The sequence below is a fragment of the Anopheles coluzzii genome, chromosome 3 (assembly GCF_943734685.1).
Source record: "Anopheles coluzzii chromosome 3, AcolN3, whole genome shotgun sequence".
NCBI classification, from domain to species: domain Eukaryota; kingdom Metazoa; phylum Arthropoda; class Insecta; order Diptera; family Culicidae; genus Anopheles; species Anopheles coluzzii.
The window spans coordinates 47,264,426-47,287,048 of NC_064671.1; the positions used below are offsets into that span (position 1 = coordinate 47,264,426).

Here is a 22,623-nt window from a genome sequence, read left to right on the forward strand (position 1 = left end):
GTGCCGGGTAGCGTGTAGAATTGGCGAAACAATCTCCGCGAAAACTTGACAAACTTGCTTTTAAAGTTTCGACTTCTTCGCTGTTTGTGGACACCGGAAACCATCCCTTGCAACAGCACATCCCGGTAGACGGTTGCATCAACAAATGGAACACTTGTGCAGTGCAGAGTGTTGCGTGCGTAATTTTGGAAGCTGGAAAGCATCAAGTGTAAAGCATTCAAACTGTTATGGCCTAGCGGCTTCGTGCGGTACGTGAAGTCAGTTTTAATTGCAGTTACTCGAATAATGTGTACTAAATAACGTGCTTTGCGAAATAAATCAAACATTCCAGTTTGAAATTGTCCAGCAGCTTAGTTTCTATTAGCGCTTGGCTTCATTGGCCAACCAACTGCAGAGCGCCGAGCGTAGAGTTTCAACATGTCAACAAACTAACCAATACGCATTGTCTGTTGGGGTGATGAAAATTTAACTAAACCGTTTGCTGAACCGCGCTACTACGCCTGCATTATTTGCACTTACCGTTCGTGGTACTTGATTGCAATCTGGCCCATTGCGACCGCCGGGACACTCGCAGGTAAAATCATCCCCATGGTCGATGCACCGGTGGCCGTCCGGGCAAGGATCGTTGGCGCAAAAATCAACCTGCAAATAATGAGAACATCATTAGTGTTGTAAATCGAACGTGAAGCCTCTGCGAAGTATCGGAAACACCCTCTCAATTGGACTCCCATCCACTTGTACCCTGCGCTTGTACTCTCGGCACTAAGCGAACAATTAAAATCTTCTGCACAATTAATTCTGGACGTCATCGGCCGGGGGGTGGCATGATTTAAAATAAGTAGCACAGCGGTGCAGAGCAGTGAGCGGAGTCACCGGAAAGCGAGCAACACATGACGCCAGAACACAGTGAACGGTAAATGATTACTGCTCCTTTTCGTGCCGGATACAGCCAGTGCAATGTGCCGAACACTACGTGCCCCGATCCATTTCCCGGGCGGCATTAGATTTATGCAGACCCGCCAGTCGGCAGCGATCGGTGCGAAGCTTACCTTAATATGACATCGTTTGCCGGTGTAGCCTCGGGTGCACTTGCAGGAGAAGCCGCCGATATTGTCGATGCATTGGCCGCCATTGATGCATGGGTTCGATTCACACTCGTTGTACTCAAAGTTGCACAGCTCGCCGGAGAATCCTGCAACCGGGGCGACAACAAAGGGCGATACGGAGGTTAGTAGCGTGCAACGGGACAAGGAGATTGAGATTGAATGGGCTCATAATGTTAATGCGCCATGGCAATGAATAATTGGTACGCCTCCGGGTACGTACGGGTTTCTTTGATTGCGCAAGAGAACTTAGCGTTTCTTTGGATCGTTCGATGTTCATTAGTTTTGTGATTTCTTTGTTTGTAGAACATAATCATACGAGGGAGGTGTTCCTAAGAATGTAATGCTATTATTATTGTCTACAGCTTTTCTCAGCAATATCCAATCAACTGCGATTCTTCCATGTAAGCTTATTCTTCTGTTTTTTTTTTATTAAATGTTTTCAACGTTCATGAAGTATTGAACTCAGGTTTTGTATGCAAAAAATAGAGATAATAATTATACAAAACCGTTCAATTTTTGAATCTCTGTATATTTTAGACACAAAATAACCAAATAAGTTTGGTGTCATCTTCGGTGTTATATAACTCATTGATTTTGTGGTACATTTTAGACGGAATAATAAAATAAAACTTCTATTTCAACACATTCCAACTAGGTGGGTTGTCAGCCCATTGGCACTTCTCTGGAATAAATATTTTTGAGCACATCTATTATGATTTTTTAGATGATTATTCACACATTTCCCCTCTCGCTGTACAGTGCAGTCCCCTATATGCAGGACTGACTATCCTTCCTATAGCCAGACTAATCTTCTAACTCAATAAGCAGAATTTAGGGATATTGCCCCTATAGGATTAACTAAACTGATATAGATAATCAATATGTCACTAATAGAAAATCAAATTTGTGATATAGGCAGACCTTGGCCGTCAACAGTTGTTGCGCCTAAGATAAAACATAAGGGCCAATCATGAGAGTCAAACGGAAAAGTGTCAAACAGAACCACCCTAGACTAACGCACACAAAATTGGTAATATACAAAATTTTTAGTGATTTTTTAAGTTTTTCGGGCCATAATGGAAAATTAGCATTTTTGACACTTTTCTCTAACACTCCAGTCGTTTATACATTGGCCCTAAAATTTCGGTTTGTTGTAATGGGTTTGTTTGACACTCTTCCGTTTGACTCACATAATCGGCCCTAATATTAAAACTTGTTAGATTAGAAACTACCCAACTTCTATGGCGTACGAAAGATCACACGGAGACGATTCTACTGTAAACTGAAAACGATCCTACCGACTATACACAACATTATATTTTGGTCGCTCAACAATCGACGGTTAATGGATTTGCACTACATTTTAATTATGATAACATTCCTAAAGCATTGCCACGGGGCGCAGTTAACGTTACACACTGACTTTGCATTGGAAAAGGTGGATTAATTATAAATCTCTTTGATTGGGGCTGGAAACCTCATTCCTGGAAATGCATTTCTTTTACATTAAGTGAAATTTTCATACTTCAAAATGAAATCAACAGTTCCGATTGCATCGTGCAAAGATTTACTTCCACCACATACCAGTTCGAACCGATCTGTATCGCTGCAGATTTCTCGAGATTGTAGCTCACGAAGCTCATATTGCGAAACGGCGGCAGAACCATAATTTCACGTCAATAACATCAATTTATTTTCCATCACAAGCAAATTGAATTATTTTCCCCACAGACTCTCATTTCTGTGGATACTCGCGAACCACCACTATCGGCTGTCGGGCGTATTTGTAAGCGTTCTGGTGCACGTATTGCCGCCTTCAGCTTCAGCTGCTTTCAGCGAGAAAGGTTGAGAACGTTGACTTTCCATTTACCCAGTCCCTTGACGGGACGGGACCCTTCTGGGTCTGCCGCGGGCCGACGGCAAAAACTATGTTTCGGTAATGCCGTGCATCGGTGTCTTGTGCAAATTTTTCTATCATTATTTTATCCCACCCAACGGATGCCGTTCAGCACGGCGACTTCAATTTTAGGTTGTCAATCCATTACACACTCGGTGCATTTGCACGAAATATGCACGAGCGCGAGAGCTTCTCCCTGTGGACCAACTGTAACTGGCAGGCCTTTTGCAGTGAAACAAGATGCATCGCGGTATTTGGACGCGACCGCACACTCACCGATGACGGGGCGTACTCAGGAACATTGCGCGGAGCGTGTTTTACTGCACAAGCTTACTCACCTGGTTGACAGAAGCAGCGGAAGCCATCCTCCTGGTCGACACAGATACCGTGCACACAGGGCGACGATTCGCATTCATTCAAGTTGTGCTGGCACAGCGGTCCAGTGTAGCCGGAAGTACAGTCACACCTGAAGAAGGGATAGCGAATGCACGAACAGCTGATTAGTGTGGTGCACTATGGTGGGGCAACGGCATTATGCTAATTGGGTTGAGGGCTCCGATGAGACATTCAAACACCATGACATGGCACACTAACCTGAAATGTGTCGAATTCCCAACACAGGTACCACCGTTCAGGCACTGCGATGGGTTGCACGGATCGGACTCGAATTGACAGTTTTTACCGGTATAGCCTGTAGGAGAAGAAACGGTTACGTCAAAAAGGAGGCCACAGAAACAGGATGCCAAAAAACTACAGTACAAAAGTATAAAGAACACTATTAGATTGGGGACGAACAATAACGAAAGGAGGAAATAAGAAGGAGAGTAAGAACGAAACAAATTTGTCCCAATTGTATGGTTTGACCTATTGACTTCTCTGACTCCGAGTCTAAAAAGGTTGCAAATGTAAATACAACACATCAAAACCCGGACCGACCAGGCACATCCATCACGCGATGAATGCAGTAGACCGTTGCTGCAGCTGGGCGAGGTAGACCGTTACGCGAGCGACGGAATTCGGGGTATCATTGGTCGTAAAATATTCAAATCGGACCCACATAAAACCGAAACAATTCCAACCGCCGCAAAACCCGAAAAACAGCCAGCAGGGCTACACGGAAAGGACCGATCCCACCCAAGTTCAATATTTTATCGATACGCGCGGTTCGGGTCAGGTTGACTGTTTTCGATTCGGTGACGTATCGTCGTCGTCAGGATTCGGGAGGATGTATTAAAAAAAACCGAACAAAAACATCTCCATCTATGCACAAACTCGCTGGCTTTTTTTTTTAAACGCTTATATACGCCAGCAGAATGTGAGGGAAAGTGGCAAAAAAGAAACCACACCGCACCGCACTACTAGCAGCGCAAGGAAACGCAACGCAAATGCAAATAAAACGCGCAGCGATATAAATTTTTATGCGATCCTGATTTTCGTCTCGCGTTTCTCGCGGCGCTGAATGAAATTGAAACAAACCCACAAATACTCAACCACACACGCACCCATAAACAAAGCAAAAAAACTCATTGGCAGTGGCAGCTGGGCGGCGACACGGCGTTCAGCTTGCCGGTCGGGATTTGTTTGCAATTGCGAAACGCCGAACACCGGCGCATAAAGAGCAGGATTAGGCATTAAGCTTGTTTTACTTTTATTTATGTTCACTGTTGTTTTTTTTGCCCTGGCATTGTTCGCCTTAAGTACCCGCTGGCCGTGCGGAATTGGCCATGCGGAAGCGTTCGAAAAGCGTTTTCGGAAAAATAGTGTTCGGCTTTTGATGCACGACGGTGCTACAGTAATACTGCACGCTAACCCGATGCAAATTGAGATTGTTATTGTGCGGTGATTGTGGCAATAAATGTTTCGCGCAAGTGTGGGCTTGCATTGGCCATGATCGTTTGGCTGAATAACCACCGGTTTGTTTGTGTCTATGTGTAAGTGTGTGTGTGTGTGTTTTATGTGAGCATTGGGACTACGATTTCAGCTGCCACCGTTCCTGGAGGCTATCGTGGTAAGGATGAACGTGACTTGGTGAGTTGTTGTTCAATATGAACGGGCTACGGTTGCACACAATCAATTTGCTATTAGGAGACATGGGAACGTAGAAAATGTGGAGTATTCATAAACAATGTTGTTTTTTGTTGTTGCTCTCTAACGGTATTGGAAAGTTAGATAAGTAATTTTTAATATTTTATTCGTAATACAAACATAATAGAGACTAGTTTCTCGTAGTGTGTTTATATGGCTCAGATTTGTGTATATATTCTCTTAAATTGTATTGCCATAACGACGATGTATTGATCATTCCGATATTAGGAAGGTTTACCAAAACTTATCTACTTTTTGTTGTACTTTTTTTTAGTTAGCAGAGCTAAATATCGAACAAGAAAAAACGATTTTTCAATGCTTGTTTATCAAAATGCTTGATTGAGCACCATTTTTATAAAAATGTCGCATTGGAAGGTTTGGAAACTATTACCCGTGCATACAAAAAGCAATCAAATCGTACAATACCCGTGACTAAAACTGCGACACTTACCGTACGGGCAGAGACACTGATAAGCGCTGCCTTCGTGTCCTTGTGACAAATCGACGCAGATTCCGTTATTCGTGCAGGGCGAAGGGCTGCAGGCATCAATCTCCTCACAGTGTGTGCCGGCGAAACCGCTGCAGCATTGGCACTCGTACCCTTCCTGGAGCCGCAAAATCGTACCAAATGATCGGGGCGGGGTTGGAAAAGACACACAGATGCACATAGAGCAAGAAAAAAAAGAGATGGAAAAGTCATAGTGTGAGAAATCAATAGAAAATGCAACAATGGAACGCACACACCACCACATTTCCGCTTTCACCGTGCACTCTGCGAATGCGAAGCATCTGCAAAACTGTGATGCTGTACAGATGAAATCATCCCGTTTTTGTAGGCGCCTCCCCCCGCATCTGCATCTCGTCGTTCTACGGCACAAGCATTTCCATCAACGGCATCAGCAGCAACCGCATCAGCAATGGCATTATCATCATCATTACCATGACAAATGCGGTAACATCTCGTTGGAAAAGATTGGGAAAAGGAAAGGAAGGACGGAAGGACGGATGTGCGCGGATGGGGACGCGCCAACACTCGAAGGACGAACGGGTCCGGCGCGCGCTTCGTGAGCGTCGGGAAGCGTCGGGCATAAAATGTGCTTAATGCTTTACCATCCTCCGCATCGGCTACGACAATCCTCCATTAATGAGGTCACTATTTCATTTCGGCCCATCCGGAACCGCCGTTCAGCAGTTGCTGCGCATTCGAGCGTCATCGGTTTCCGGTCATGGTCAACGGGCATAATAAACGTTGATGAGCTGCTGGATTGATTCAAGCTCACGCTAATGCCACATTTGGGCGTGCGTTTTTGTGTGGCTGGACAATTTTGCAGCCAGCGATGCCAGCGGGTGAAGCATTTGCTTCATACTTCTTCTATGTGTGTGTGTGTGGAGAGCGATTTCTCTGTTGGGCTTCTTATTTCAGTGAAATAATCAGCGCACCCCCCAAAAAAAGGGAGATGCTGGCTCGACCACGCTGCGCTGCTACGAATGCGAAACGAAACCAGCCCGCTAACTTACCATGGAATTGTTGGAGTAGCATACACCCTTTCCGGAGCAGTCAGCATTTTCGCCACAATTATCTGACTTTACGGTCACCTTCAGACGGACGCACTGTTGGCCCCACTGCTCAGACACCACTGAAATGAAAGAACAAAGGCGAAGCTGTAATGGACACCAAATGGCGCAGTTTTGGCAATGCGCTGAACCGAAGCGAACGACACCATTGAAACCGAATCACAAACTCAGCGGTTATGAGTACGGCTGAGATTTGGGTGTGTTTTGCTACTGGCTGAGTTTAATGGAGAGGAGCACTGTATTTCAAACTGTCACGAAATGAAATGTTTGTCTTCTTAAATACCACAAGCAACATCAGTACGAACAAATCAACGAAAACAATTAAATATATCATTAATTAAATTAAATTTACCCTGAATGTAACGAAATAATGTAATATGGTTATGTTGTAATTGAGGAAATATTTAATAATTTTTAAAGTATTATGACATTTATATGTTTGAAACATGAACAAATAAAAGCCTGATGAGTAATAGTCGTCGTACTTAAGTATTAGTATGTTGTATATCAAATCTAATCCTTGGTAGAAGTTTACACAAAGGAAAACTTTAAGCTTTAACTCATTTAACAAATTGAACAGATTGTTATTTAATTTATTTAGTCAATACTTTACTATGGGTCTGGTCTGGTGATTCAGTCGTCAACTCGTACGACTTAATAACATATCCGTCATGGGTTCAAGCCCCGAATAGACCGTGCCCCCATGCGTAGGACTATCTGACATACGTAGGACTGACTGAGTAACAATAAGTCACTGAAAGCCAAAGCTCACTTCACTAGAGTGGGTACAAGGCAGGCCTTGACCAACAACGGTTGTTGTGCCAAAGAAGAAGAAGTCAATACTTGTTGGGCCTATTCAGATCTACATAAATTACTTATTAAATGCTTATGATAAACATAATAAGCACAAATTAAGCAAACTTGATACCATATTCTTTACTATATCCCATAATAGCTGCAATGAAAGCACAACACACTGTTTGTTTTTGTTATGATTTCCATCTCATCATCCATTTAAATAGGTTGCTAAATGTCGATCAACAGGAATCGGAAAAGTTCAACTGTTATGATATGCCTAAACCCTAATCCCTCACCCCCTAAAGTAATGTCGATTCTATTAGCAAATTAACGATATTCATTCGTGTCACGTAGATTGTCTTTGCTGTTTTCTAGGCACCAAATAGATGGATAAAATACAAAACAAAAAACACCATTTCTGGACCAACGCTTGGGGCTAATCGGTCCTTCGCCTGACCGGACACCCAAGATCCACTGCTTATTTACAGCTTCCGAAGCAAACTGGCTGTATCGGAACAACTCCAAATTCCTGGTAGAGATGAAGTATTTCGTCAAGTTTTCGTCCTGGAAACGATCCCGATGACCTTTTGGGGTACCTTCTGCTATACCTCCCCTGTGCACCAGTGTGCACAGGCAAACCGCCATCAGGCTCGATTCAGTCGGCCGGTAAACGGTATGTAAAAAAGAGCATATCAAAATCCTCCTAACCGTTGCGGGCGGGCCGGTATCCATACCCGCAAAGGGACCAACTAATAAGGCAGCACATCCAAAATCGGTGGTCGTTGCTGGAAGGCGCGAAAGAAACATGAGATAGATCTTACTTACCAATTAGTAGATTAATTCCCTCCGTCAGATCCTTGTCGTAAAGGGTGACCAGCTTCTTGCCGTCGGCCACAAGCGGCGTGATGTCGAGCAGGACGCCTTCGGTAATGTCGCAGTTTTCGTGCCCGAGCCGCGTAACTTGATAAACGGCGGTGGTCGTGTGATGGGCGCTGATTTTAATTAAAAAGGTGGACAGCAACACGGCGGTGGGCGCACGAGAGAGCAAGAAGGTCGCGTTGGGAAAATGGGAAAAGAAAAATGATGATTTATTTCGTGTGCAACGCGCTGGAAAATGGTAAGATGCTCGACTGTGAGCAGCGTAACGTTCCCACCGGATACATTACCAGCTTCCGGTGAGGGATGTGAAAATGAGCGTAACCACTTGCAATAAATGGCGCTTAGATGGCGAGGGAGGGGAGGTGTTTGATATCAGTTAGAGACTGACCCGGCTATCGAATTACCTAGTGTGCAAGCAAAACCTCGAAAATGGTGAAAAGCGTCATACGGTTGCGATAAGAGTTTTCTCACCGGTTGCGTACCGCACGCGGCGAGGACCACCATTCATCATCAAGGGCAGCAAAAATGGCTAAAATGAACGCTTTGGTGCTGCCGACGAGATGCACCCAACCGTCTACCGAATCGTAACCTCCTCTATTTGTTATTCGCCTAAAGGTTACTGCTGCTACGATTTACTGGCCAGCCTTTACGAGGAAATACGATTGCTGGGCGTTATTTTGGCCGAATGCGTAGTTTCTGTGACGCTTCCAGGTAATTAACCCGAGTAATGAAACACGGCTCTGATCGCTACTAAACTTTGAGGCTGTAATAGTGCAACGCAGGTGGTACGCTGGAAAGAGCTACTGCTGAAGCGTAGTATAAATAGCTACAATGTTGGGCCCTCAGCTCAGCGAGAGTTATTAATGTAATCAACCTAATATCTAGGATAAACGGAACAGCCAACCAGACCGTACCTCCCATGCAGATGATTCTGCGAAAGTGTAATTTTAGACAATAAGTCAACCGTCAAGCCGTACTTGAGGTGAGTTATCGCCTGCCATCGGGGATACTTCTTGCCTTAACCAGACTTGCCTTGAACCTATCCCTAGGATTTGATCAAATTAGACGAATCCGTCGCGCAAATGAATGTCGCCTGTGGCGGTATTTTAGCAAACACTTTTCTGAGTATTTAATATTAAGCTCACAACAAATAGCAATAAATATCTTGGCTAGAACAAATTAAGAAGCATGTACGTTACATACCCTTCGGAGGATTTGTTGTAGTTTGATGGAATTAGATGATGATCGTCAATTTCAACAATGAGCACATCGCCAGACTGAATGTCCGCTGTTCCTTCCCAGGAGATGGTGGTAGGTGTGCAGCTAGAACCGGCCGAACAGTCTTCCGGTGTCTGCGAGAATAAAAATAAAAGAGTGATTGAATTATTAAAACTATTTGCATTTTGGAACGAACAACGTAAAATGAGTAACACCAGCAAACAAGACATCCGATAAGTAGTAAACAAGAATATAATCTTTTTTTTATAATATGTTTCGTCTTCAAAGACAAAATATCCTTGCACGCAAAGATACGTTGCTGCCGAAGTTTTGGTGGCCGATTCTAAGATATCTGAGACCATTCTATCTGGGCGAAATAGTCAACATTCCTTCGTTTGTTCTACTCTTGCCTAAGGGCGCGCCCAAAGTTTGGTAAGATATCCCGGTTGGATGGAATGTTACAGAAGAATGTTGACGGATTTGTTCGATGGAGCAGTATCAAAGGATTTTTGGCTCATGCAGATATGGCTCAGCTTTCATGCCTTTCTATCCCACACTCCCCCCATCCCCTCCAAACACCCTCTGTACTTATCAATTGTTCATCGTAGAACGGCAGTTCACAAATGATGATGGGTTGGATTTATTTCCAAGAATTAGGCCGTATTTCAAGCTATTAAGCCATCATCCAGCGGGGTTGAGTGAATATGCTGGACATTCACCCCGTCCTGGACGATCGGATAAAGTTTGCCAGTGCGCGTGCCAAAACTGATATAGCCTGCCGTATCATAAGCTTTGTAAACGTCAAAAACATTGCTGTCACGTACGCATTACATACGGGTGGACCTTACAATATCCATCAACTTACTGACAGCTTAATGGATATCTCAGCCAGTTGTGGGATGTAGCGAACGATGGAGGTCAAGCTGTATGAAAAATACAAAGCCCCAAGGACTACACGTGCGGCTTGAATGGTTTTGTTTTTCATCCCGAGAATGGCCAGCCCGTGCATTCAAAAATGAAGCAAAGCCTGGTAGTCAACCGGTAGACGGGTCATTCCTCCGAGGTGTGTAACTTAACCGAGGGTAGAGCTTTAATCGTACTTATTAGCGTATCATGTATGACATGTATGATAAATACCGATTGTACACAGGCTCGCATCAGGGACGGCACCCGACGCGAAGCTCATGCATATGCCATATCATTAAAACGGTGTCGATTGGTGGTCGCTGGTCGTAATTCTTCCGCGAGCAGGACACATTTGCTCAGCAATATGGGTGGATGAATTGTGGGATTTGGAAGCGATAAATTAACAGCGCAGATTTGCATACAAATTGAAATATTATCACTCGCACCAAATACCGTACCGGGGGTTGACCGTGCGGCAATGGTAGCAAACTCAGCGGACCATATCTTGCTACATTCACGGCGATAATCGGATTCGCGTGAAGGCGGCAGTGGAAGCGTCATGATAAGGGTTCGGCTGATGGTGACGGTGATTTTCATTATTCTGCTCCTTGAAACGAGCCATACGGCGAACCTCGCACATGTTTTCCTAGACGGAAGCAAGGGTGAAGATGCGTCGTGCAACCGACCATAAATTCGTAGCCTTCGGAACATCGACGGCTGTCATTAAGTCAATGATGATGAATGGACTACCATTTAATATCGCCCATACTAGTAGTGCAATGATCCGCTGTACATGAAAGACTCATGTACCGGTAAGGCTATGGGATACAGCGGCAGACGTTCTAAAATCTGTCAGAAATGCCAATCAAAGTCATTTGCTTGGGGAATGGCAATCACTACAAATAGAAGCACTAATTACCATCATCAAGCACATTCTTTCAAACACACGAAACGACCTCAAGTTTACATTTATCGATTCCATCTACCGAAAAGCGAATAGTGCATGGAAACGATGCTCCAAACTATCTTTTCCATTTCTGTTTATTTTTTTCTTTTTCACTGATATTCCGCTGCAAGTTCTTCTTCACAAGATCAAACGTTGTTTGGGCAAACATTTAGCACAAAAGTATATTCAACGACGGAAGGAAAAAAAACCCTGAATGAACTTGAATGAATAAACCGGTCAACAAGCGTGAAAAACTAGGAAAATGGAAGCAATAAGAAACAAAAAGAGAAAAAACTTTTATCACTTTAATTTATTCCAACCGTAGCAAACTAGCTATCAGAAAACAGAATTGAAAAACTTTGAATGCATGCGCAGCAATGGCAGCATAACAGATACTGGGACTTGAAAAGGTTGAAACATAAAAAAATCCTTTCTACTTTCGAGTTTACTCGCATTCAGCTGCTACATAAAATGGTGGATGGCTTAAGAATTACAAACAAATATCTTTTCTAGAGTGTACGAAATATTCAAAAGAATTATTTGAAGGTTCTCTACAAAAATCAATGATATGAATCTACATTCATTGGTCTGGTATGTTTTAACTAATATTATAACTGTTTGAAGTATTTCAAAAATGTTAAACTTAATACTTGCAGCATAATGAATGGAAAAGTATGTATGACTCGTTTACCAGAAACAAACCATCCGACTTATGGGTATTCCGTGTATTAACAATTGCTTTATCATAATAAACAACCAAACTGTTTCGGTGAATGTGCTATATTAATACGTTGAAAATATGTAAAATAATAAATAAAGAATTAAATTTTATTATTGCTTTACAGAAAAGCTTCCAATAATTCATGAGTAGAATTTATGTGTTTTTCGTAAAGCTTGGGATCCAATATTCCTACAAAATACAAAACAAGCATAATTTATCGTTACAGAATCCATTCGAGCGGCGCAGATATTGCTCGGTCATTTTTGTAATGAAATATGGATAAAGTCATCCCAGTCAGCCCACACAGTGTGGTGTAGTAATAAAACGGGTTAGCACACACAATGGAAAAACTGTGGCAACATAAACACCAACTTTCCGACCGATGGGTACTCTCGTATTAATTAATTTATTAGGTGGAAATTTTGACGGTTCCTATATTTTGCGCCATGAGCCCCCGTTGCAGGAAAAAAGGGACGCGAAAAAAGGCCTCACTCATTGCAGTGGTCCCTGCCGTGGTTTCTTCCTGTGCGCGTTAATTAAACTATAGTTTGTAAACACTTTTATGCCAACCCCATCATTCCTAACATGATAAGCTTGGTTTTGTGCACAGCTCAAAATTGCTTCAGAATAATGATCGACATCAAACAACAGCAATATATGCTCATTTTTAAATATGACGAATAAGTTAAGATTGTACTATGGTAGTAAGTGAACCATATCATTCAATTCTTTTCAATACCACAAAAGATTGAGTGTGCATGAAACCACACATTTGGTTGAAACTCTCGAATAATTTCAATTCATCTTTGGTATTCAGCTTCTTTTGCTTCGGGGCATCTTGCATTAAAAGCAATGATGGGGTAGTTTTTTTTCAAAGTTGTGAATTTACCATTACTGTAATGTCATGGTTTCGTAGGCAGTGTGTATGAAGTTCGTTGGAATTCCCGTGCAGAAGTTATACGTCTTGCCTTTCATGTTTAGAGTAAATGTGTATAAATTAAATACATCAAAATCTATTTTATTTAATAAAGATCTAAATCCAATGGGTATATAAACATATTATCATTTAAAATATCTATATGATGTTCAAAAAATGCAAATTAATTTAAAAAACAACATTCTTTAGAATACAGTTCCTATAATTCATGTTCAAATCCGAGCCAGAACTTTATATATATATATATATATATATATATATATATATATATATATATATATATATATATATATATATATATATATATATATATATATATATATATATATATATATATATACATATATATGTATATATATATGTTATATACATATACAGCTAACAGTATGAAAAATAAACATTTTGTAAGCCTCGTAGCATCCGCATAATATTCAAAACTGTAATTTATCTTGTTTTGGTTGTTGGTTTAATATTTCACAAGCTCATTCCATACGAGTGCCGCAGATGAAACATCATTTTTTGAGTACACGTTTTGCTAACCGCAACGGCCCTGCACGGGCACATCCCATGAACCGAGATTAACTGCATGATTGCAGTAAGGCAACAGTGGTAATTACGAAACATTACTCCGGCAAAAGAATGCACAACGAAGACTGGTGCCGTTCCGCATTCCGTATCACCTTGTAACACCTGGCCGTGGGGGAACGCATATAAACGAGGTAAACCCTTTTTGACATTGGCTTCCATTTTTCATCCCTTTCCGGGAGCAATTTGCATGCCATCTTTTCTTCTCCCTGACTCAGAATCAGGAGGAAAACAGTTATTTCGTATCGGTTGAGTTAACAACAACAGAAAGGCAGCACTATGGCGTTAATGACGGGCCAGTAGGCTTAAGCATGATAGGGAAACAGTACCCACTTGTTCCTTTGCTTTTAGAATAGGACAAGCGTTATAACAAGGTACTTTACTGTCCATATTTAAAGTATAAACTTTCGCAAGGCTTCCAAAAAGAGATTGCTTAAAAAATAAGCACTTCATATAGATTTACTAAAATATTACAACTTATGTCATCTTTTAAATGAACATGAAAAATTTACAATTTTGATACTACCTACACTACGTTGGAATGCCCACGAAAGCGAATAATTGTTCACTGAGAAGGCTTTAAAGCCGGTTGCACGATAAAGATTGTTGTTACCTTAAGACCCCATAGTGCGGCCGGAACATGTCGTAGGCACTGGTGATGGCATGAAAAGACACATCGTAAATGGCGCATTCAAAACGGTGTATTCCGGCTGTTGTTGACAAGTGAACGGAAGATAAAGCAAGCGGTGTACGGTGCGTTTTATCATCCTGGCACTGTAATGCGGTAGGATAAGATTGTTCTGTTGTTTTTATTATTTTTTCTGTTCAGTTCGTTCCATCGGCAGTTCTCGACAGTTGCCTCATATCACTTGTGTGCATTGTTTTCTGATTCAACATGTCAGATTTTATGCTGTCGAGCTTATCTAGAGTAAAAAACCACGGTACAAGTCGAAGGTACCGTACTTATCGAAATGCACAGCCCTGTCATGTTTTACCGTTCTTAACGAAACACAAAATATCTTCGTTAAGGTTCAAGCGTTCGGCTCGATGGGGAAACTTTAAATATAATGTGAATGTCGCAAATAAATTTGTTTTCCAACTTTGCTACACAACCAACGACTGCTGGTAAATATTAAAGGGTTGAAAAAAGTTATATAATGTGAATATAATGTGAATGTCGCAAATAAATTTGTTTTCCAACTTTGCTACACAACCAACGACTGCTGGTAAATATTAAAGGGTTGAAAAAAGTTTTCGCGAAAAACAAATTATCCTAAATAGTGAGATTAAACAGTGTCGTATGAACCTGTTTTCCAAATGTGTGCGGGGAACACAATCAGGACTTCATTTTCGGACTTATCTCAGAATGTATAAACATCAATTCTCTAATTAATAAAGAAACAGCGTCAAGTCTCCTATGGATCGGCCATCCAGTTTCCATAGTAGTAATTAAGTCTCGAAAGCCTGTATAGCCGTGGATATGACCACGTGGGACGTTACTCCAAAAAGAAGAAGAAGAGAGGATAATGTTTTTCTTCTTGAACATATTTGTTTTATTTCTTTTTGTATTAAGTCTTATCTTGAACTTTGCCAAATACTCGTTAAATTAATATCCACAACCTGCCTTGCGACACATTTCTTTTCCAACCAACACCCACAGAGCACCCCGTTCGCCCAATACACACCCATGAAAAAGATACCTCTCATACCGTTGCTCGCATAAAACTGCATTTTGAAGATATAGCTAATGAATTCAACCAGAACAAAGCTAAATCAACAAATAAAAAAATACGACTCCATACAGCAAGCGATAGCAAAATTAATTGAATTAGTTTTCCCCTTTTTCCCTGCACCGTGGCTATGTACAGCTCGTGAAAGGGCGTGCTTTTTATCAGACTACAGTGGATTCCGGTTAGCTTGTTGGGTGGATACAATGTTTCAGACTTCTGAAGCATCAGCCAGAACGGTGGACGGTGCTTGGGACAGAGCCCATACCAAAGCACAGCAACTACTCTACTAAACAAACGGATAAGTTTGCTCTTATTGGCTTCCAGTGCCACCATCTTGTTCATTGAGCTTATGTTTCCAGTCGCGCGCATAGATTTGAAAAGCTTCTATGAATGTTACGATTTATTTGCATTATCGTTAGATTGTTTAGGGCGTGTTATTTAATTGCACTTCTGCAACTAAATGCGCCTACGTGAAAAGCATTATGTTAATTTCAATCCATTTCAATAATTTCAATTTCAATTACCATAATTTCAATTTCAAAGGATGTAGCCCTTTTTCAAAATAATTATAATCCTAATTATCTACGCCTACATGAAAAGCATTATGTTAATTTCAATCTATTCTTTAAAGGATGTAGTCCTTTTTTCAAAATAATCATAATCCTAATTATCTAAAAAGCATGCTTTTCATCTAAACATGCTTTTAAGCAAACATTAGTTAAGTGAATTAGCTCCACTCAGACTAGAGACAAAACTTTTCAGCAGTGATTAAAAGCATCAACTAACTTTAATTATCCATAAGCTACTCACCATGGCCGGTAGCTGCAGCTCGTGCGTTTCGTTGCCCCGCCAAACGCTCGAATCAGGAGCAATGCTTTGAATTTCACAATCGAGCGTATTAATTTTCTCGTGCAAACGGGACAACGGTACCGATGGCTTTGATGCTACGCCGATCGATTGCACAGTTTCATCGATTCTGCTGGATCCAACAGTCGTGACACCGAGCCGGTTAGAATCATTGCTGCCGGGTTGCGATGGGAACACTGCAGACGATGCAACCGTCGTAGTCATCGAGTTAAAGGTTGTCGTTGTAGCAGCAGCTGCTGCTGCGGTCGTGGTAGTTGTTGTCGAAGAAGGGCGACTTGGTTTGGCCAGTTTTGCCGTGGCCGCAATGATCGCCGAAGCAGCTGAACCGAGCGACTTAATTTTTCTCTGTTGCAAGTCCTCAGACGCACTCGCACTGCCTGGTTTGGTCGACTTTGTACCAACTGGGACTGTTGGCTCATTAAGCACGAAGTTTGTCTTTAAGGTGTGCTGCTTGAGATCAGCTTTAGCTCCCGCATTATCTGCTCCAGTAGATGAAGTTGCTTGCGCTCTGGACGACTTCCTGGAAGAAGCGGCCAAAATGGCCTGCGCTGGTTTGGACATTGTTTTCGCAGTAATAATATCCTTTTCCGATAGGATGGCGGCGGTAGCTTTGGACTTTGCTACTGTCTGCGTACGATTGGGGACCAGTGCCTGATGATGCAGCTCACTGTATAGCTCCTTGCTGTTGTAGAACTTTGTTGTAGAGAACTCGGGCTTATCCTTTTTGCTTCCATCAGCAGAATCGGACAGCCCGACCGGTGCATTGTTGTCGGTGTTGAATTTGGTGGCGGCAAAGTCAATCTTTTTCAGCGGAGCAGTTTTGCCTAACTGGGCGAGCTTGGTAGCTGTCGAAGGGTCGTTCTTTTTGACACGTCGTGGTATGAACAGGTTGCCATAGCTATTCTTCACGATATCACTGCCACTAACTGGTACACCATCTTCCTCATCTATAGGCTGCTGCTCCGCGGCGGCCACTGTCGACACGGATGCCGACGGGGGTGGTGCGGTTTGGGTAGAATCCTGCTGCGATGACGAAAATGTAACCGAGGAGATGGCAATCGTGATTACTTCATCATCCTTCCGACCTTCCACGGCATCGCGGTACTCCTCCTCGTCGTCGCCCCCAGCAGTTCCTTCAAAAGCCCGGAAGCCCTTAAAGTTTTCTTCGATACGACTAATCACCTCGTCGTTCTCCTCAAGCTTTTCCGTGATGTTGTCGATGGTTGGTTTGCTGCTACGCTCATCGCTGGCCGATGTTTCCGACGTGTCATCGATTAGTTCGATCTCTATCTTCGTGGTAGAAATATCACCGCTATCCTGGCCCGTCGCATTGTTTATAGGACTAATACTGCTGCTGCTGCTGCTGCTGCTACTTACGCTGCTACTGCTACTGGCGCTTGTCACCGTGCCAACGTTAGACGGACGCTCCATGCCGTCTCCCAAAAGTTGCTCCTGCAACTGTTCAGCTTTTTCGTCCACCTCGGTCGTCGTCAGTACGGGCAGTATGTCCGAGGGTTTCATGATGGTAGACTCGAACAGTCGCTCACCGTCTTCGTTACGCAGAATGTCCTTCTCCCGCAGGCGTTGCTCCTCGTCGGAGTTCAAATGCTGCTGTGCCTGATCCGGCTTGAAGTCCTCCAGCTTCGAAGGATAAAAATCATCAATGTTAATCTTGCTTGGGTAGACAGATTTATGTAAAGGTAGTTGACGGCTCCCTTGCGAACCCATCGTGTCCGTCATTAGCATATTTTCGTTATCGTTTTCGCGCAGCCCGTTGTCAAACTCGTCCGTCGTAATTTCGGCTATTTTAATGCGATAAAGCCCATTTTTCATGTTTCGCTCGACGTGAATTTCATTGGAAAATGCATCGTTCTGTGCGTCCTCGGGAAGCTCGAATGCACCACCAGCTGCTCCGTTGGCCATCACCTGCGTATTAATCGTAACGGTCGACTGCCCGTTTGTTGTAGTTGACGTAACGCTGCCTTCTACGCTCTCTGGACTGCGTAATTTAGGCGAACTTTCGGGAGAACCCACGGTGCTAGACACAACAGCCGGCGATGCAGTAGTGTCTATCGGATCAACACCATCGTGATTGGACGTGGCCGTGTTTTTGCTGGACATATTTCCCTGCGCTTGAGTTGCATTGGACAGGTCGATTTGCTCTTCACTTGCACGTTCCGTACCGGTGGCCACCTCTACCGTGAACAACCGAATGCCGAAGCTAATCACCGGAGTTTCGCTCTCTGGCTCGAGGTCAGATGCTTTCTTATCGTCGCAATCGCTCTCCGGCGTACCAGCAGAAGCTGTACTTGTGATGCTCTCCAGCGACTTGGGTGCATCCGTGAGAACTTCGGTTGTTGCTATTGTTTCCGGCCCCATAGTGCTTGCGGCGCTTACCGAAAGTGAATCCTCGCCCGTGGGTGTTTGACCACTAGAGACAATTGTGCTCGACGCCATTAGTGGCGCTTCCGATGGTGTTGGCGACGGAAATGATGCTGCCGCAACCTTTGCGGGCGCCAAAGACGATGCTATAGATTGCGACGCTTCGTCAACAGGCACGTCTACTGATGCCGGTGACGATAGCAGCAGGTCTGGTGACGTTGCTGACGATGATGAAGATGACGATGACACTTCCGTTTGACTGTCTTCGGCAGTAGGCTGCGTGAACGAAGACACTGTCTCGACTAACGACAGTTCTGTCGGCTGTTCGGAAGAGAGGCCGGAAGAAGCGGTAGTCAACAATACTTCAGCATCTCTCCCTGTTGCTGGCTGGTCAGGGGTTGGACCCGCGGTGACGCCAAGTGCCAGGAGTGTCAGACACAGAGCAGTTGCCCGTCGGTTCATCTTGCGGGGTTTCAGTTCCGGTGTGAATTGGAATGTGCTATGTTCCAGTTTGCGTTTGATGATCCTAACAGGTAATGTTTGTAGGGGTTGATTGTTACCCTTCAGGTGACACTTCAGAGTAATCGTTCAAGGCGCACTGGATCATTCGCTTCGGTGCATTCGTTTAGCAATCAGCCGACTGGAAAGAAAGAAGAAGATAGATTTCGTAAATTCCTTGCCACGAAATAAAACAACAAACCTATTTAACTGTTAATTCTCTGGGCCAGGGTTTTAATATGTACTAGTGATGGGCGGGTCGACCCGAGCCTATCGGGTCGGAGCCATCCGTAAACGACCCGGAGTCGTTCGGGTCAACCCGAAAGGTACAAGTAGGTTCAGTGGGTGCAACGACTCCGGTAGGTGCGAGAAAGCATAAGCGACTCCGACCCGTTGGTGCAACGAGTTCGGGTCGGATCGGGTCACGGTAGGTTCAGTTTGACCCGAGGGTGCAGCGAGTTCGGGTCGACCCGATAGATCAGTAGGTGCGAGAAAGCATAAGCGACTTCGACCCGTTGGTGCAGCGAGTTCGGGTCGGGTCGGGTTAAGATAGGTTCAATCCGACCCGACCCGAACTCGCCGCACCAACGGGTCAAACTGAACCTACCGTGACCCGACCCGACCCGAACTCGCTGCACCAACGGGTTGGAGTCGCTTATGCTTTCTCGCACCTACTGATCTATCGGGTCGACCCGAACTCGCTGCACCCTCGTGTCAAACTGAACCTACCGTGACCCGACCCGACCCGAACTCGCTGCACCAACGGGTCGGAGTCGCTTATGCTTTCTCGCACCTACTGATCTTTCGGGTCGACCCGAACTCATTGCACCCGCGGGTCGGATTTGATTCCGACTCCAACCTACCGCACCCGCTGCACCCACGGGTCGGAATCGATACCGACTGGCTTGCACCCGACTCCGGGTCGGGTCGTGAAATGAATCGTATGACCCAACACTAATATGTACCCTACACATGGCAACCTGAGCTAAATGTGGAGTGTGTTGCGTTTAATCCTTTTCAGTTTATGTGCATTAAAGCTTTGCATTAAGCCATCATCACTATAAATCACATGATGAGTAGCATTGTGCCCAGTTGGTTGTGTTTTGCGGTAGGATTGAAGAAATTTATATTTGTTTATCTCGTTTTTCAATCTCCGACAAGCATCTCCCAGCTTATCTTGGTCAACTTGCAACAAGACGAGTGACATTTGCCAAGGAAATGTCCATCTCCATCAAAGGATCTTTGTACAAGTACTGGCAAACAAACCCATTCTGTGTTTAAACAAAAGATACTAGTGACCAACGCAAAGTTTGTTTATTAGAGGGTGCAAGCAACGCAAGGTGGTAATCGAGCAAATAACATTTAACTATTAGGTCTTTCTTATTGTGGGATACTGAAGTTATAAATTCGTAAACAAAGTTTACAGAATACTGTTAACATCGCCATGTTATTCTTTATGATATTCGTTGTGAAATCAATAGTTCCTCAAACACATTTACCTTCCTATTCCATTAAATTAAAATTTGACTTTCATGATATGTATGTAGATATCAGTTTTGTTTAATAAAATTTAACGATAAACTTTTGTAAAGGAGTTTTGGACCTAATTTATCTTAAATTTATCTAATTTATCTACCCAATGGAGGCGCCCAGTTCATCTTTCGTTATATTACACACAATGGAGGCGCCCTGCAATCGTTATAAACTCCGGGCAGCTTATATTGATTTTAGCAGCTTTTTTAGGAGTAAATGTTTTTCCAGTGTAACGCCTAGGTTTTATTAAATTTGAAAGTGTAAACATATACTCTCTTTGACACGCTATGGTGACCTTTCATGTGTGAATATAAGGGCGATGAGCCTACCAATGTCAACAAAGATTGTTTCGCAGCAACGAAAGGCGCCCAGTTTTGGGCAAAATGGATAGTTTTCGGTGAACCGTACTGTTTACTGTTTGTTTTCTTCTTTTGTACATCCCACTTTTTAACAAATCGTGAGGTTAAAAAAACACATCTATGCTATACTGCTATAATATTAAGAACTTTCATCTGATGGTTTTAAAGTTGGTTTTTGTGTGGATGCAGCATAAATATTGATTTTTTGAGGAAAAAAATCTTACGGTTCTGACATTTTATTTCTGACCCTACTAGGTTATATTAACTCAATCACAAATACAATAAAAAAAGCTCAAAGATGAACGAGAACGTTGACGTTAAAAAATCTTCATTGCAATATTTTTACATCGCGTGACCTTTGGTTATAAGCATTTACCCAGTGGACTCACATGGAATTGGACTCATCCATACGATAGTATTTGTTTGATTTGCAACAGTTACATTTGTATCTGAGAAAAAAATCATTCCTCTACATTGGCAGATGACCCCATTTCCTGAAAGCAATCAAGATTAATGCGATCCTATTACAAAATGCATTTAGGCATTTCCAATTTACTGTCCGATTTGCAAACAACATACCGCACTGAACAAGCTGAAACCAACGATGCCTTTACCTGGCTTTTGCTGTTCGGAATGTTAATAACTTTTACCATGTGTAAGAAGACTGGGAAGAGCACTGTGAGCCAAAGCATAGGATGCCACAAGCATGATTCACAAATTATATCAGTATTTGTTGGGAAGCTGGTATGTGTTGTGACTGTGACGGGTATAACGTAATGGGAATGATATTTTTATACCACTTCCTCTCGTTTTTATTGCAATTTTATGGACCATAGTATCGCAATTAATTTAAGCTTCTATTGGCCGATATGTTCGTTACGATGTGCTGTCTACATACATAATCACATCTTTTAGTACACCTATGTTTGCTTCCAGCACCGTATTGCTATTGCATGGAAGTCAGCAAACCAGCCTGCAAGCATAACCCAGGTACTCAATTTCATCCGAGAAGGTTTAGTATCGTCTACATATCGGCAACACTGTTGCTATTCTAGCGCAGTAATATAACTCGTTTATTGAGTCCTTACAAACACCGATTAGTAGTAAATTATAATTTATCGATAACAACAAACAACGATATCATGACTAAAGATTCCAAAGACGCAAAAAACATACATTTGTTACCATCAACAAATATCGATCGATAAGGTAAGACCATGTACAAATGGTGTTGTACAGTGGAAGAGTACGTTCAGTGCTTTTAAAATGAATGCGCTGTGCAACCATTAACCAGAAAGCCAATCCTAAGAAAGGTAGCCCACTAATCTTGTTTGCGTTTGCAACCACAATCCATCCTACCGTTGAACCCATGTTATCCTATGGTTGTGTCTTTGAAGTTGGGTATCAATTTTCTTAACCTTGTTTACCGTTAGTCCGTGAAGCAGCGCACATCAGCAGCTTCAACAACACTATATAGGGGCCACACTTTTACAAGTGATTCATCACACCACCAATTTTACCACACTGTTCTTGCAGAGTCATCTACACACTGCCTCCTTCTGTCCCGTTGCTAGACGCTCTTCCAGGAAGTTGTGCTTTAA

At 43.0% G+C, this 22,623-nt stretch overlaps 1 protein-coding gene across 2 annotated transcripts in view; it reads right to left on the reverse strand.

Annotated features, from left to right (window-relative positions):
* The window catches only part of LOC120955879 (serine-rich adhesin for platelets-like), a 48,672-nt gene that overhangs the window by 14,909 nt on the left and 11,140 nt on the right, over positions 1 to 22,623 (reverse strand). For both annotated transcript variants that reach the window (XM_049610609.1, XM_040377089.2), the window contains exons 3-11: positions 16,194 to 19,272; positions 9,544 to 9,692; positions 8,287 to 8,453; positions 6,607 to 6,725; positions 5,540 to 5,693; positions 3,598 to 3,694; positions 3,342 to 3,469; positions 1,050 to 1,192; positions 520 to 642 (exon numbers count right to left, since the gene is read on the reverse strand). In XM_049610609.1, coding sequence (XP_049466566.1) covers positions 520 to 642; positions 1,050 to 1,192; positions 3,342 to 3,469; positions 3,598 to 3,694; positions 5,540 to 5,693; positions 6,607 to 6,725; positions 8,287 to 8,453; positions 9,544 to 9,692; positions 16,194 to 19,094 — 3,981 coding nt within the window. In that variant the 5' untranslated portion in view covers positions 19,095 to 19,272. The remainder of the gene's footprint in view (positions 1 to 519; positions 643 to 1,049; positions 1,193 to 3,341; positions 3,470 to 3,597; positions 3,695 to 5,539; positions 5,694 to 6,606; positions 6,726 to 8,286; positions 8,454 to 9,543; positions 9,693 to 16,193; positions 19,273 to 22,623) is intronic.